At 46.3% G+C, this 16925-nt stretch overlaps 1 protein-coding gene across 5 annotated transcripts in view; it reads left to right on the top strand.

Moving 5' to 3' along the window:
- The window catches only part of USPL1 (ubiquitin specific peptidase like 1), an 81124-nt gene that overhangs the window by 42421 nt on the left and 21778 nt on the right, over positions 1-16925 (top strand). The window contains exons 1-3 of one of the 5 annotated variants that reach the window (XM_084763185.1): positions 8967-9115; positions 12285-12408; positions 13131-13259. In XM_084763185.1, the coding sequence (XP_084619311.1) occupies positions 12352-12408; positions 13131-13259 (186 nt within the window). In that variant the 5' untranslated portion in view covers positions 8967-9115; positions 12285-12351. Of the gene's footprint in view, positions 1-8966; positions 9116-9164; positions 9188-9798; positions 10082-12284; positions 12451-13130; positions 13260-16925 lie in introns of those variants that run through there. The other 4 variants (XM_084763181.1, XM_084763184.1, XM_084763182.1 and 1 more) reach the window with 4 other exon arrangements.

Genomic DNA, 16925 nt, shown 5'->3' with positions numbered 1-16925 from the left:
ATTCTTAATTGCTTTATGTCATTTTCTTGGACTTCTTTAATGATCTGGCATTTGGAGTTTAACCAAGCCACCAATCCTTAATGACTGCTTCCCACTCCTTCGGGCCTGAGGATGATGTGAATTAGGTAAAGACCTCCATCAGCCAGCTACATTTACCCACTTCATCCTCATCACTACTGAGAAAACAAAGCAAAAACCACACCAAAAGCCCCTTACTTGAATAAGTCAGAACATGGGAACCTCTGAGGGAGACCAGAATCACTAGTTTGTACTAAATTAAATATTGTAGCTCTCCTCACCGTATAAGAAGCCTGTTTACAGAACACCCGAACTTTCACGCTTGTCTGGAAGACCATGCAACTGAGTAGACCTTGATTGTATAGATGCTATGGATTTAGCCACTCAGCCAGACAGGCAGGAAGGGGATGTCCCGTAGAGAGCCGCGGATGATTTACACCTCAGCTAGATTACTCTATGTAATATATAAAGAGCAATTATTTCAGGACTGCCATTAATATTTTAATACGCTTATAACGAGATATTAAGCAGTACTGAATTACTTGCTCTGTCAAGTACAAAACCTACAGTATAATTGTGGCTGCCAGGCCACAGTGAGGCCTGCCTCCTGGTACTCATACCCTTTTCGAGGTTCCCTCCCACACCCTATTAATCTACAGAACCCAGCGAAGGATGGGGTGCCACTTCGGCGGCAAGGCTTCAAAGGGGTGTGGTTTCTGCCTCTCAGATCACTTGTTCTCTAGAAGGGATTCAGGTGCCACGTTAGGAGGACACAAAAGTAGCCTTCTGATGTCTAGACCCATAGGAGACCAAACCAGAACCATCAGGCTAAACCATTCCCAGAGGATTAACTAGCGGAAACTGTATAAATTAATCAGTGTCTTTGTTTTAGTCTTCTTGGGAGATGATAATACTATAACATGCTTCATTTAACTGGTATAATTAAAAAAATAAATGTTATTTTATGGCTATGGGTGTTTTGTTTGCATGTGTGTTTGTTCATAATTTGCATGTAGTACCTGCAGAGGCCTAAAAAGGGTGTCCGTCCCTTGGAACTGGATTTACGGATGGTTGTGAGGCGCCATGTAGGTGCTGGGCATTGAACCAGGTTCTCTGCAAGATGGGCCAGTGTTCGTAACTACTGAGCCATTTCTCCAGCCCCAACTTTCTAACTTTTAATGTAGATATTTAAACAATCTTAGTCTTAGCATCCTGATGTGGACCCATTGCCAGGCACAGTGAGGAGGAATGATTTCTGGCGCTGTGTAGCCTAGGATAACTATGTGTGAACACGAATGACTACCTCACAACAGCAAGCAGACAGGATGCTAAGAAATGTCTGTGGAAAGTCACGAGCTAGCCTCATCTACGCATGTACTAGAATGTGGCACCCACTGTGCACATACAAACGGCCCCGGGGCAGGAAGTGCCTGTTCTACTGCACATGCTAACATCCATGCTGACCAGAACGTTCTTGCTACATCTGGGAGGAGGCATTCAGAAGCTAGCTCACGGTTCTGTTTCCCTGGATCTCGAGGGCTGAAGGAAGTCATTTGCTGAGGGCTGCTCTGCACCCTCTAACTGTAGGGGATACGCCATGTTCCTGGAGTTCTCTTGAGAATGCCTGAAATCTGCCTGTTTCTGAAGTGTGGTGTCAATCAGCTCATTGCTGCTGCAAAGTGTAGCCACATTTTCCAAAAAACGTTTTTTGGGGGTGGGTCAACTTACGTTTCATGGTATATAAGGTAATTGGATCCAAATGTATGAAGAGGAAGAGAGAGACGCCTTAGCTGCCTCTCACTGAGTATTTCAGGCCCCACGGAATTTAGAGCACCTCTGGGGTATGTCTCCAAACACCGGAAGGGGGAAGGTCTAGACAATGAGAATCACACAACAGACCGGAAGAGCACGTTTATTAACAGTGGGAAATCATGGCCATTAGCATTAGAATATGTGAGGAGAAAATACACACATGCTCAGACCCCACCCGAACCCTGGGCTCAGGAGAGGCCCATGCATTTACAGTTTTAACAAGTTCCCAAATAGAAAGCGGACACATCGTTATTTGAGGACCCATTCAAGTACCTGGGCAAGCATACCTACCTGCTATGGGCAGGAGACTGCGCAGATCCAGCAGGAAAATGTTCAGCGGCAGCACTGGAACAGTCAGGATGTGGAGGCCAGGAAGGACTGCCATGGCCCGGGGGGGGGGGGGGCAGGGGGCTCAACTGCCCGCCAGATGCTATTTTGCATATTACTTTACTTAAGATAATTTGATTTCTATATGGGAAATTTGAGCTCAGAGATGTCCCGAGGTCACAAAACTCGTTAAATGACAGAGCTGGGATTAGCAGGTATTTTCATTTTCTAGATGAAATTGAGCCGTGGAGAAGTTAAATATTTGGTTTGGAGTAAGTGGCCCAGGTGAACTGAAGGCTGTGGATCTCAGCCTATGCCTCCCTGCCCCTCTAAGAGCAGGACTCGACATTGCTTACAAAAACAGAAGTGGCAGAGCAGGAGTAGAGAAATTGGAGCACACCACTGAAAAGAGGCCAGATTTGAAACTTGATTTAAAAAAAAAATTTATTATTATGTATATATGCAGTGTTTTGTCTTAATGTAGGCCTACAGGCCAGAAGAGGGCATCCGATCACATTATAGATGGTTGTGAGCCACCATGTGGTTGCTGCGACTTGAACTCAGGACCTCCAGAAGAGCAGACAGTGCTCTTAACCACTGAGCCATCTCGTCAACCCAAACCTGATCTTTTTTTTAGTCACCTTTCCAGCCCCCACAGTCCAGATCTTGACTTGTGATACAGCACACAGTGAAGATTACCAATGACTTAAAACTACTTTCATTTTTAAAAAAGAGAAGACAATTTCTTCTATTCCCATGGTCTTACTTCATTTATTAAATCATTACGAGCCTTGAATTATGGTGAACTAGAACCCACTCATAGACTGACTTTGCTTTGCTACTTGTTGTGTATTACCAACCTAGTTACAACAGTCAAATTGATTTTATGGGACGTTTCAATTTTATTTGCTCATTTACTTTTACTTATTTTTTCTTGGCAATTTCCTGGCTACCCAAATGAAGGCATAAGACTACCTACTTCTAAGTAGCCCTAAACTCAGTCAGTGCTTCTGACTGATAAAGTCATCTTGAAGTGACAACTATGTCCCAATTCCAAAAGTGTTTCTCTATACAGGTTTAATTGTTTAGTGTGGAGAACTCTTAATCGCTTAGCAGCATGCTGCGGGATGACTTTCACTAAATACCTACAGGATGGAAATCAGAGGGTACCGCCTCAGGTCTGATAGTTTAATATGCCAATTTAAGTAAACCGTTTCCTTCTGGGCTTAGTTTTCTGTCTTAAAGGCACCCAGGAGAGGTGGCTCAGCGGTTAAGAGCATGTACTGCTCTGGCCCAGGATCTGCATGAGCTGCCTTACAACCTCCTGTAACTGCAGCTCTGGGGAACACAAAACCTCAGGGCCTGCACTTTCAGGCACCACCTGTAAAAGTAACTCTTATTCTCCTGGCTCCATTGTCCGGGAGGCTCACTGCCTCCTTCTGCTAACCGAGGCCTAGTCCTGGAAGTTTCTAGCCTCTGTACAATCTAACCTCGGCCTAGATGTGTTCAGCCTCTGAGACTTACTGCTTAATGAGCTCACCCTTACTTGTTCTTTCTGAGCTCTGGGCTGCCTGGCTCAACTCAGCTGTTCTGACTCTTCTCCCAGCTGACTGATTTAATCTGGCTTCTCTCTTGGCCTGGAATTGCTCTGCTTGGCCTGAAAATAACTCAGCAATTTGCACTAATCTTCTGGACTCTTCTCATTTCTGGCTCATTCAGTCTTCACCTGAGTTCTCTCCCAGCAATCCGTCTATTACTGTCCTGGTAAAACTGCCTTTCCTCTCTCTTCTTCTGAGAGTTGGGCGTATCCTATTCTGTCAAATCTTCTCTGATTTGTCACCTTTTCTGCTACTCGACTAGATCTCACTACAAACTAACTTTACCTTCATTGTTTAGGATTAAAGGCGCGTACCACCATGCCTGGATCTAAGCCTCTCCTCACCTAGTACTTGCTCTAGACCAGGCTGGCCTTGAACTCAGATCTGTTTGCCTCTGGCTCCTGGATTAAAGGCGTGTTTGCATTCCAGCAGGATCACACAGACCTGGGTCTTTGGATGTGATCTCTTGCCAGAGCAGCCATGTTCCTCTACAACACCTGCCCCCACGTAACTAAGAATAATAAAAACAGTAAAGTGGCAATACAAGGAAGTTGTATTCTAAATCCAACTCCAGTGTGGAGCAAAACTGCTAAAAAGCAGCATTAAATTTAAGTAGCATTTGGTGAGTGTGCCCTTGACGTTGGCTGCTGATCCGTCTCCACCACACACGCCTGGCTGTCAGTCTTGCTGTGCAGCATGGCTGTAATGTTCACAGAGATGTAAGTTGTCTGCTTGCATCAAGGTCCCTAAACACAGGCCACCCTCTTTCTTCTTCTAGTTTTTGAGCAAGAGGTCACTGGGGTGATGTGAGTAATCTATTTTGTTTAGAGTAGAGGATGCTAGCATGACTACCCAACTACATGACCTGGCCCAGGGATGCAGACTCCAAGGCACACAGGAGCCAGCTGTGCTACTGTTTAGGGCACAGATTCCTGCATATGGGAGGCGATGAATATATGATATAATTTATTGTACACTGCCTTAAGACTTTATTCCATTTTAACTTATCTACTTTGTGAGTGTGTGTGCATGCAACTGCACATTGTGGAGGTCAGAGGACAACTTCTGAGAGTTAGCTGTCGGCTTCACCATGTGGGTCCCATGGACTGAACTCGGGTTGTCAGGATTAGTGGCAAGTGTCTTTACCTATTGAGCCATCTTGCTGGCCCTACTCAATGCTGGCAACTGAATGCGATTTAAAACAGCTCTCTGCTTCTTGAGGACTGTGCATGCAATGTGACCAGCAACCTCAACCTCCTGCTGCATGACTTCCCCACTGCATGTACTAACCTTAAAGTGTGAGACAGAATAAGCCCTTTCTTCCTCATGTTATCAGGGATTTTATTACAGCAACAAGAAAAGTAACCAAGATAGGATCTGAAAGAAACCAAAATATCCAAAACTGGAAGGCTGACACAAAGCTAGAAAACCACCTCTGAGACAGGTGAACATGGAAGGTAGACAGGGCCATATAATACAACCCTCACATTAAAAGGGGCCACAGACGCATCCCAACAGTACTTCCTTGCTTCCATAGGCATGCACCCACCCCACTCCGCTTTTGTTATTCCTGGGCAGGGAACTGGGTGATGGAGAGACAGACGTAGCAAGAAGCCTTTCCTTGTGTGAAGTCAGAGCTGTGTACTCAACGTAAACAGTAACTTCTGACCGGCAAGGTAGCAGTGTGAGATGAGCGGGATGATGCCCTTGGTGGGAGACAGTCCAAAAGGAGGTGGGGGTCCCAAGAGTCAGCACCCACAGGAAGTGTCAGGGCTGTAAGGGACTTGGCTCAAGCTATTTATCTGCTCCCACTTGTCACTCACTGTATAGATGTTCTCAGGGCACTGAAATTAAACAACATGTACACAGCAAATGAGACAGAATTAGATGTCAGATCCTCCAGGGTCCATGCCGTGACTCTTGCCTGCTCATCTGGGAAAGGAAAAGTGGGTAAGTGTGGGTGCATTATGAGGTACAGGGTCTACCTAAGGCTTTAAGAATACAGACACCTCCTTGGGAGAAACGATGTAACGCCTGGCTCACTCTATGGCTACACAGGCAGCAGCTCTGTGCATCCCCGTAACTGCAAATGGGCAGCATGCTCCCTGTGTTTAACTGACAACGAGTAATGGCCCCAATTAATTTTCTAAACAAATGCCTTGCACAAGAAGACTTACCAAATATAAGTACAGGCTCATACTTCTTTAATTAAAATCTGAGAGTTGGGAATTTTAAACATTACAGTGGGGGGGGGTGGTACTACAGGAGGTCAACAGTACCAACTACCAGGGAGAGTGAGACGGGAGGGCCACAGCTTTAAGGTCGACCTGGGCTACAGGGTGAGTTCAAGGCCAGCCAGGGTAACTTTGTGAAACTGTGTCTCAAATTTAAAAAAAAAGAGGACGGGGAATATGGTCAAGTACTTGCCCAGCACCGGTGTGAGGCCCTGAGTTCATTGCCTAGCGCTAACAAAATGAAGAGAAGAAAGTTATAGAGTGCACAAGCCATTATAGAAAACCCCACATGCTAGAGGCCAAGGGGCGCACACAGCAGCCAAACCCATTAATGTTGTTTGAATAAAACACAGAGGACACAGCTTACTTGTCTCATTGGTTTGTACCAGTTTTTAGGACCAAGGAGCTTCTGGTTTCCCAGCTTTCTGAAAATAAGATTTAGAAATGGCATTACACACAGACTGTACTCATGGGTGCTACTGGAACGTCAGGTGGCCTGGTGCTGGTGGAGCGTGTGCCATGAGTAAGCAGGTGTACGATGAGGTCAATGCTAGGTATCTTTCTTTCTCTCCGATTCTGGGGCTCACAGATTCAGGAAGGCTGACTGGCTGGTGAACCCCGGTATCCACAAGTCTGCACCCTCCCAGCCGTGCACACAGCTAGGCCAGGCTTTTTACACGAGTGCTGGGGATCCAGTTCAGGCCCTCACTACTGCGGGGCAGGTGATTTACTGATGGAGTCATTTCTCCAGTCTAGAACGTGTTTAATGAGACTAGAACAAGCAATCACAGCAGCTAAGGTCATGGGTTTGATTTTAAAGACAAGGTCTCAAATCTGCTATGGACTCATTTGTTATATAGTCCAAGCTGCCTCCAACCCGGGGCCCAGCTGCCGGCCTTCACCTGAGTGCTGTGATCCCACCATAACTGGCTTAGAGGTGGCATTTATATCCCGGGTTGGGGCTAAAGGTTTGTTTTCACTTAAGGAACAAGCGTACAAGAGTATAAGCGCTCACGAAATGACTCGCAGGGCACTGATTTCCTACTGCAGTTTAATTATTAACTAAACCAAGGCCTCCTTTTATTGAATGTGAGTTTCTAGGTGCAAACAGTCAAACTCCGGGCTCTCATCTACTGGAGGTGACTATACTCTGTGGGACCAGCATCTCTAAACACGACCCTGAACACACAGTAGGGAACAGGACAATGCATAGTATGGTCTCAGCTGGGGACCGTGAACCTCTGACACACAACCAGGATTTTCTTCTTTGTTCTACATCCCACCTCCATTTTGTTTGTCATTATTAATTTTTTCTCCTGGCCAAGCATTTTTTAAGTAAACATTTCATTAAAGACTGCAATAATCATTGGGCAGTTTTGGTGCACGCCTTTAATCTCAGCACTTGGTAGGCAGATACAGAGGATCTTTGTGAGTTCGAGGCCAGCCTGGTCCACAGAAAGAGTTCCAAGACAGCCAGGGCTGAAACAGAGAAACCCTGTGTCGGCGGTGTGTGTGTCTGTAATAATCAATTTTTATTTTAATAATAATTATCTCAAAAGTCTGGTTACATTTTAACTGGACCAATTAGATCCTTGAAATTATGAATTGATATTCAGGAAGTGTTTTATTGAGGGAGAGGGAAAAGTGTACTCCATCCTAAAAATGGAAATAGCATGTTCAACAACAACAACAACAAGAAAATCCTATTAATCTTGGACACTACTCAGGACGAAATACTTTCTCAAAATTAAATCCACACAACAAGAATTTTTAACTAGTTCGACCTTACGACAACAAACACAGCAGCACATGAAGGAGTGCAAACACAAAACGACAAGAAGGGAAACCTAACCAGTCTATTTCTGTCTTCAGGGGGGTAGAAAACCCCCCCACCAGTGCCTGTTGGTCCACTCAGGGATCTGCATTCCCAAGTACCACAAACTGAAAATCTTTTATTGAATCATTCCTTTCCCTCGGCGGACTTGTTTCCTTCCTAGCACGCTACTAATATCTTATCAGCAGTCTGCCAGCACACAGTCGTTTTTAAGAACAAGGGAACCCCATAGAACCGCAGTCCAAAATGCCAGTCATGATGCCAGTTAAGAAAAAGGTCCAGAAACTTCTATCTGTTGTCCCAGGCCACGGAAACAATCGACCCAGAGGACTCCAAGGAATAGGAACGTCCTTGAGAACGCCTCCAGTCACGACGTCCCTCACACCACATGACCTTCGGGGGGGGGGTTGGGGGGGGGAAGCAGCCCTTACAACTTAGCAACTCGAGATCTCCCCCCTCTTCTCTCTGGAGGGAGGGCTGCTGAGATGCGCAGGGCGGCTGCTGGGTGCCACCCCGGGTCAAGGCTAACCAACGGCCCTGGGCTTGCCTTTGGAATCTCCCCTTACCGTGAGCAGATCAGTGAGGGAAGGGAAAACCCCGGGCCTCCAAGGAGGGGGGTAGGGAAGGGAGGGACGGCTCCGTGTGTGGTGATCGTTTGTGAACACAAGAGAGCGAACTATGGGTGCGGGGCGTGAGGACGGGCCCCGGTCACGCCGGCCGCCATGATGGCCGGCGGTGAGGCCCACACCCGGGTCACCGGGCTTGCGCGCCACTCCTTCCCCGGCCGCGCAATCCCTCCGCGGAACGCTGCGCACTAATTTTAATCACGCCCCGCCCTCCAGTCGCTGGCGTCACCTCTGTCGCTCCAGCGCTTTCCAGTAGCTTCCAGAACCGTCCCCTCCCTCGCCTCCCCCCCAACTCACACTCAGCACGCTCTGCAAGCCATGAACCCCGCCCCTGCTGGCGCCGCAGTTCCGACTGCGCCTGCGCCGGAAGAGCGCCCAAACCACGCCTCTGCGGAGCCCCGCCCCGGAAGCGTTCTGGTCTTCCCCTTCCCTCCCGCCCGGCCCGCGTGCTTTTGAGCGAGGCGCTCTGCAGGAAGGTGTTGGGAGGGGATCTCTTTGGCGGCGGACTCCCCAGGCGGAAGTTGCTTTCCTTAGCGGAGCCGCTGGGAGGGAGGAGCCGTCCGGGGGAACGTGGGTTGAACGTTACTGGTGGATGGTGTGGCGCTCAAGGTGGAACAGGAGGAGTTCGGGCCGATTCTGTATGAAGAAGGGGTGTTCTTCGGGCCGGTAAGAGAGAGAGCAATCGAGCGAGCGAGCAAATTCCTCGGGAAGTAGAAATTGAGGCGGCTGGAGCCCGAGGTAGCACGCTGGAAGGATGATGGGCTGGGCGCAAGGTTCGGGTGGGAAAGAGTGGAGCGTGAGGGTGCAGGCTGGGGGGGACTGAGGGCTCCGTTTGCGTTCAAAAGAGATAAACGCTGAACAGAAACCAGAGTGTGTGCCCGCCCCACCAAGAGCGTGGAGGTGGGCAGGGTAACGGGACGCCGCGCCTCTTGCTGGGCTTCCTCGGTTGGCATTTGTAGATCGCCTCGCGTGGCATTGTCCATCTCAAATTTCGGGAAGCTGGGTTGGGTTACCAAGCCGAACTGGGCTCTGCAAAGCAGCAGTCCCCTTGCCTGGAGTCTAGGTCTGTTGGCCTTGGCTTTGACAGCTCGTGTGCAGAGCCCGGGAGTAAAGCGGGAAGGGTTCCGAGACCCTTCTTTTGAGAACCTGTTATAAGTTTCCACGGTACATATGCAGTGAATTAAATTGAATTAATCACGTCCCTCTTGTGATTGCCTGCCAAGAGGATCCATTCTGGGATGAAAACTCCCTTTAGGGTCTCTAGGATGTCGGTGACTTAGCGACCTTGCAAAGGGGTCGGGAGTGTAAGAGGAAAAGTGCTGGGGGCGAAGACTGGAAAAACTTGGTTGGTCTCACCTTGTAATAAGCTCAAGTCATAATCCTTAGGTTAGGTGAAGCTGTTTGGGTGGACTTTCTTATTTGTTGTTTTTTAAAAGATTTACTCATTAATTACACAGTGTTCTGCTTGCATGCCAGAGGAAGGTATCAGATCTCAGGGTACATGGTTGTGATCCACCATGTGGGTGCTGGGAATTGAACTCAGGACCTTTGGAAGAGGAGTCAGTGCTTTTAACCTCTGAGCCATCTCTCCAGCCCCGGGTGGACTTTCTTATAATTCTATTGGATTAAAAGGTGGGTTGAAGCTGGACTGTCGTTTTGACAGTGATGTGAATGGAAAGAGAGACTGGTTCAGAACATTTGTAAAGCACGGTCCACAAGTTTAGATGATGCTTATTATGCAAACATGAGAGATTTTAGACGACACAAACTTTCTACTTTGTGTTTTGAAGCCTCGAGATGTCAAATTTTAGGTACTGTACAGAAAGGAGCAGGTTACCTTTGGGGGGGGAAAGGATAGTAGTTATTATGGGACAAATTGAGATTGAAGGACCACCCTCGGATTGTGTATATAAGGCAGAGTGCTTGAAAGACCTCAACAGCTTACTTCTGTTATTTTTAACATGGATATTCTTTGGGAGGGGTCTTAATATTGTTTGGTGTTTCTACTGCTATCTTGCTGGGTCTCCCTTCTTCCTTCTTTCCTTAGACATGGTCTCACTATGTAGCCCTCCTGGCTTGGAATTCACAGAGAGCCATGGGCTGGAATGAACGGTGTAAATGTGCACACCATGCCTTGCCTTCCTATTGAAATAGCGGATGATAGGATGAAGAGAGCAGATTTGAAGGATTCTTATTTTTCCTTCCACATTGAGAAATAACCTTTCCAGTTTCCTAGATCCTCGGGCAGATAAAAAGGGTCATTAACAATGTGTTGAGAGGCCTGCAGGCTTCTCTTCTGAGAATGAGTGCAGAGTCAGCACTGTAACGTAGGTGTCAGCATCTGGTCAGCTTGGCTTCCTTTGCTTTTGTTGTTGTCACACAGGGTTTCTCTGTGTAACAAGGTCTGGCTGTCCTGAACTCGCTGTGTAGACCAGGCTGGCCTTGAACTCACAGAAATCCGCCTGCCTCTGCCTCCCAAGTACTAGGATTACAGGTGTGCACCACAAACACCCTGTTCATAACTAGTTTTTCAAAATGAATCTGTGAGCGGGAAGATGGTTGACCTAGAATTACGGATCCTCGGGTTTTGGAAAGATTTATGCTCGAAGTTTCAGCTCCCTTGCTAAATGATAACTTCCCTTTGCCCAGAGGTCTTTTAAGATCTGGTTTTGGGGGCTGAAGAGATGGCTCAGTAGTTGAGAGCACTGACTACATTTCCAGTGGACCCTGGTTCAGTTCCCAGCACCCACATGGCACCTCACAACTGCCTGTAACGCCAAGATCTGACACCCACAGACATACATGCAGGCAAAACACCAATGCACATAAAATAGAAATAAATTATTTTTTTAAAAAGATGTGGTTTTGTTGTATTTTAAGTCTATATTTAACCTTTTTTTTTTTTAAGCATTTTTTCCTTCTTGTGTTGAGCTGTGTCTCAGGTTTTCACTCTCCCGAATCTTTGCATGGGGTCTGCTCTGTGGAACTACCCTCCAGGCATGCTCGCTACGGTGCATTGTCCTATAGAAGTACTTGTATTTTTGTTCTGATACAGATCAGAACAGATTACAAAGAATGTAATCTTTTTCTGGTGGTTTTTAAATGTATTCTGCTGGTTGTGGTTGCATGCCTTTAATTCCAACACCTGGGAGGCACAGAGAAGCAGAGGTCAAGGTCAGAGGGCTCTACATATGCAGCCATATGCAGCGAGTTCCTGGCCAGCCAGGCCTGGTTAGTGAGACCCTGTCTTCCAATAAGCAGAGACATATTTCAACTGGTGAAGAACTTAGTGGTTGAAAACAGAAAGGAGGGCGTATAAAATGTGTGATTCTCAGGGCATGGTGGTGGCGCACATACGCCTGTGATCTCAGCACTCAGGAGGCAGAGGCAGACAGATCACTGAGTTCAAGGTCAGCCTGATCTACAAAGTGAATCCAAGGCAGCCAAGGCTACACAGAGAATCCCTGTCTCGACAAACTTAAAAAAAAAAGTGATGGAACATGGGTATAGAGGGTTTAGGAACTTTCTGACATGGTCATTTCAAACTGTGAACCAAACTTAGTTGGATAGCTTGCTTTATCCAGTAGCCGCCTGTATGAAAAGCTTCGCTTAATTTTCTGTGTTACGAAAATGCGTCTTGTGATCACTCTCTTCATGTATTTGTGAATATCTTAATACATTCAGGTATTTCAAGACTACAGTTTTAGAATATGTTCATCCAAGGCCATGTACCTCACCAATATACTTAATGTCTCTTGTCTTATAAGGTAGCAGAGCTCTCTTTTTAGAGTAAGTTGGATTTTTATTTAATTGTCTGTTGACTTTTTTTTTCCAGGGTTCATTGAAAAATCCTTAGTGCTATTGGCATGTTCCAAGTGACATAAAATAGCCAATGACTCGGAATGATGGATTCTCTGAAGATTGGAAATGGTTGGCCACTGGTTGGACCAGGGACTGATGTAGGGACATCTTCACTCCCCGTGCGGGGGTGCTTGGGAAAAGTTAGTGAACTTATTCTTGGCCTCAGTGCAAAATTAGTTTTTTTCCCTCTTTATTTGAATTTTAAATTGTAAATGAAATTTTAAAATTTTAAAACGAAGTCCTAAAAAAATTCTATCTTCCACGGAAATCTTACAGCAATGGCGAAAGATTTTTATACTTTGTTTACTTCTCTGTTGTTGACGTGTGAAAGTAGAAACAATGCCTAGATCGTATGGTTTGCTAGTGTGGACTGTGTACATTTCCCTTGGCAATTAGTGTTACCTTTTCTTTTGTGATTGAAACCGATGCTATTTTTAAGTCAAAGTTTAATATGTAAAACTATAAATGTTTGTTTGGATAATAACTGTTTAAGACCTGACATGATAGGAGCTGGGCGCAGTGGCTCATACCTGTAATCCCAGCAAGCAAAGCTCTGTGAGTTCGAGGCCAGCCTGGTCTACAAAGCGAGTCCAGGACAGCCAAGGTTACACAGAGAAACCCTGTCTTGAAAAACAAGACAAACCTAAACAAAGGACCTTACCTCATTTCTTTTGTTTGCTGTGTTTAATCTTGGCTTATAGTAGCTTATACTTAGAGTGGAAAATTGTGCATTTTTTTTTCTGGTCACCCACCCATTTAACTCTTTTGTAACTTAATATAATTTAGGAATGTCTCTTAATTTGCATTATTTCTCTTTTAGAACTATGATTCAGCTAAAGTTCCAACAGATGGCCTTTGTCCTGCTTGTCGAGCAAAAGGCAAGCTAAACGCTTTAAAAACTTACCGAATTAGCTTCCAAGAATCTATCTTTTTGTGTGAGGATCTTCAGGTAAAGTATTAATATTATTTACTCTATAGGTTTTAGCCTTCTGCTTTTTCTTCATTGTTTAAGTTACTCATTTTGTATGTTTCTGAGCATAGACTTTAAGTGCATAGACAGTGTGAGTTTCCAAATCTCTCCACAAACAATTTTAAATACATTACTGTTTTCCAACTGCTGACCTTATGGGGATCTTTATTAAGCCTCTAGCATATAGTGTGCTATTCCTTCCACCCTATCCTGGACAGGGTCTCACTGTGTAGACCAAGCTGGCCTCAACTCACAGAAATCTGCCTGCCTCTCCTGAGCGCTGGGGTTGAAGGTGTGCACCACTACACCTGGCCATATAGTAGTTATTAATCTCCATTTTTACCTGGAAAGGTATTCAGTAGTTGGTTATATCAGAAATAGTGTACATGCCCTGAGCTACTTCTTCTATAACTAAAAGCTTTAAGATGGCCAGGCGTGCTGGTGCGTGCCCACAACCCCAGCTTTTGGGGGCCTGAGCGCAACTGCCACAGTTTTGAAGCTAGCCTGGGCTGTATAATAGACCTTATTTCAAAATGAGCTTGTCATTTATAATGAATTGCAGTTTGTATCCATTGTATCCACAGCTCTTGTGTGGAATGGATTATATTTCATAATTTGTATCTTCAGTGTCCACGGTCTAAGTGAGAGCAGCAGTGAGACACTCACACACACTCACTTTATACTGTGTACACTGAGAGCAGCAGTGAGACACTCACACACACTCACTTTATGTTGTGTACACTGAGAGCAGGAGATGCTCACACACTCACTTTACACTGTGTACACTGAGAAAGCTCATGGTCATTAGATTTTTAGCACTAAAATGATCCTGCTTGGTTTTGTTTTACAATAAAAGTTTGTGGTGTTAAAAAGACCCACAAATTAATTTGGCATTTAAGAAATAACCACCCACAGCTCCCAAAATGTCCAAGATAACACTTTCAGATCCATTTTTGGTTTTGGTTTTGTATTTTTTCCTCACATATGGAACCTTATACATCATATTTTTTGCCACTATAAAGCTGTCATTGTATCCCTAAAATGTTGTCAAATAAAAAATAAAACCGAGGGCTGGGAAGGGGGCTCAATGATTAATGCTTTGCAGAGGATCCAGATTCTGTTCCCAGCATTCACACAGTGGCTCACAACCATCTGTGATGCCAGTTCCTGGGTGCAGGTACATAGATGCAGGCAAAATACGGGCATAAAATCTAAAATAAAAACGATTAGCCTGTGTCAGTCCCATAAAACATCTATAGAGTAAGCGGAGTGGCAGTAGACCACATGGAGAGCCGTACAGTCGGGCTCCCAGGCTGCTGCTGCTCCTGGAGGCCGGAGGCTGCGCCTTAGAGGACACCGAGCACAGTGCTGCGTGCAGGCCACACCTAATCACAGGTGGCTGTGCTTTCGACGCTGGCTTCTGGTTTGTGATCCTTGGGATTGGGGGTCCCATGCATGAACAGTTGATGCTTGTTTAATTCTCAAAATAGTTATTTTGCTAAGTAGATGCTCCCTGTTTTAAACTACCTAAGCAGGCTCATGGGTTCTAGAAACAGGGCTTTGCACAGACCTGCAGAGCCCTGAATGTGGGCTTCTGATTTCAGACCTGTCTATTCCAGATCGCCTCAGCCTAGCTTTGGCTCTCCCTTCCAGGTACTGATTAAAGTTTGCCCAGAATTCTGTCCATTTGTCATTTGCTGTCTGATGACCAACCAGTTAGAAAAACAGTAGAGTAACTCATGTGGTTGATAATCGATACTAGTGTTGTGTACGTTGCAGGGGGAGGGGGTACGTATCGTATTTATAAGACTTCTCTTTGCATTTATTCAGTTAAATGTGTTGCTAAGTTAGGTCTATTCTCTTACAGTCCTGGGATACAGTGACAAATACAATACATTTTCTGTCCCAAAGAAGCTGATGATCTAGACAGACAGGAAAGACAAAAAAACAAGGAGGGGGAGAAGTGGGGGATGGGGTAGGGTGCATGCGAAGTCGAGCTCTGAAGTCTCTCGCAGTGGTGCGCTCCTGTAACCCTAAGAGCCTGGAGGATCTCAGTTCAAGCCTGACACTCAGGACCCTGTCTTAACAACAACAAAAGTTAGGGCAGGAAACACAGCAGTGGAGATTGGAATGTGAGGAAAGGAGGAGTTTGTGATTTTGAGTAACTAAATCCTTTATGTGTATGTGCCAGAGTGTTTGTATGCATGCCTGTGTGCTGAGCCAGCAGAGCACCAGCTCCGCTGGAGCTGGAGTTCCAGGCAGGTTTTCTGTAAGAGAGTGCTTGTAACCACTGAGCCATTGCTCTCCAAATTTGGAATAGAGTAGTGGGAGGAATGCCTCATTAAGAAAGTGAGATTTGAGCAAAAGCCTAAGAGGAGGAGGGGGACAGGAGGAAGAGGAGGAGGGAATCTTCAGGTCATGGGGAGAAGCAGGCCCACCTGAGGCTCTGGGAGCCTTGAGGCTGTGCAGCATTTGTGCTGCTACATTGAGAGCCTTAGCCCTGTGCTTGGACAGACAGAGCAGCAGCACAGTGACTGCAGCAGGAGGGCAGAGCCCGCCCTTCCTAGCAAGCCTGGGTGAGTTTAGGCGGCGGCAGGGGATTATCTGAGGAGTGGCATGTTCTCCTGTTGTAGGATATCTGACCCCGTTATGATCCCGGGATTGTGAACTGTAAACCTGTCTTTTGTTTGGCATGGTTGGGCCCTAACACTCACCTTTTAATCCAAGAGCTTCCTGTACACAGGATTTAATAAAGTTAACCCTAGGTCAAGAGGCGAAGCAAGAAGCCAGCTGACGGGGATTAAAGAGCAGGAGGGACTGTGAGTTGCAGGGTGGTTAAGACTGTGTAGAAGTAGAAGGAGCTTTTAGCTCTTTAGCTCTTCAGCCCCTCAGATCCCTGGCCTTTGGCTTTGGGGGCTTTTTGGACTTTGAGCTAGCAAGCCTTTGGCCTTGGGTTTTTTGGTCTTTTCCTCCTTGGCTGTCAGCTGAGCTAATGAGCCTTTTGTGCCTTTTCCGTCTGGACGTGAGCGGAGTAGGAAGGTCAGCTGGGTGCTTCCTCTGCCTCTCAGCAGGTTTCACCCCAGCATCTAGCTCCTGAGTCTTTACTGGTAAAATAGAAGCTTGGGGTTTTTTTGGTTTTTTTTTCACTTAAAACAGCAGTCTCCTGTCTGTGTGTCGCTGTGCTGCCATGCGACAGTCTAGGTAATGGCAGGGCTCTTGCCTTCTCTGTGTGCAGTCTCTGCCAGAGTTAACAGCTGTGCTTTCTCAGTGACTGCCTTGTCTTGTCATTCATAATGAGCACCTTTGACTTCTCATTGGGTGACTTAGGGTAGTGCTCCAAGGTAGCTTTAAGACACCCCAGAAAGACCAGATGCTTCGACGGTTGCCACTCTAAGCTCATCCACCAACCTGCAGGAAGGGGCGGGATGAAGACCAGGTGCCGCAGAAGCGGGAGTGGGCACTCCCTGCCTGCCACAGTCAGCCCGCACGGCGCTGCCTGTGCTCTTGTGCTCGCTAGAGTATATGAGGAGCAACTTCCCTGACTTCTCTCAGATCCTTCAGGTACAGTTGTCTGGAGTTGCTAGCTGGCTTCTGTGGAGGGTGTTTGCTGTCTTGGGGTCCATTTCAGATACATGTGGCATCCAG

Source organism: Acomys minous (genome assembly GCF_964271855.1).
Source record: "Acomys minous genome assembly, chromosome: 16".
In the NCBI taxonomy this organism is placed as follows: domain Eukaryota; kingdom Metazoa; phylum Chordata; class Mammalia; order Rodentia; family Muridae; genus Acomys; species Acomys minous.
The sequence above is the reverse complement of the archived record's forward strand: the minus strand, read 5'-3'. Positions and strand labels throughout refer to the sequence as shown.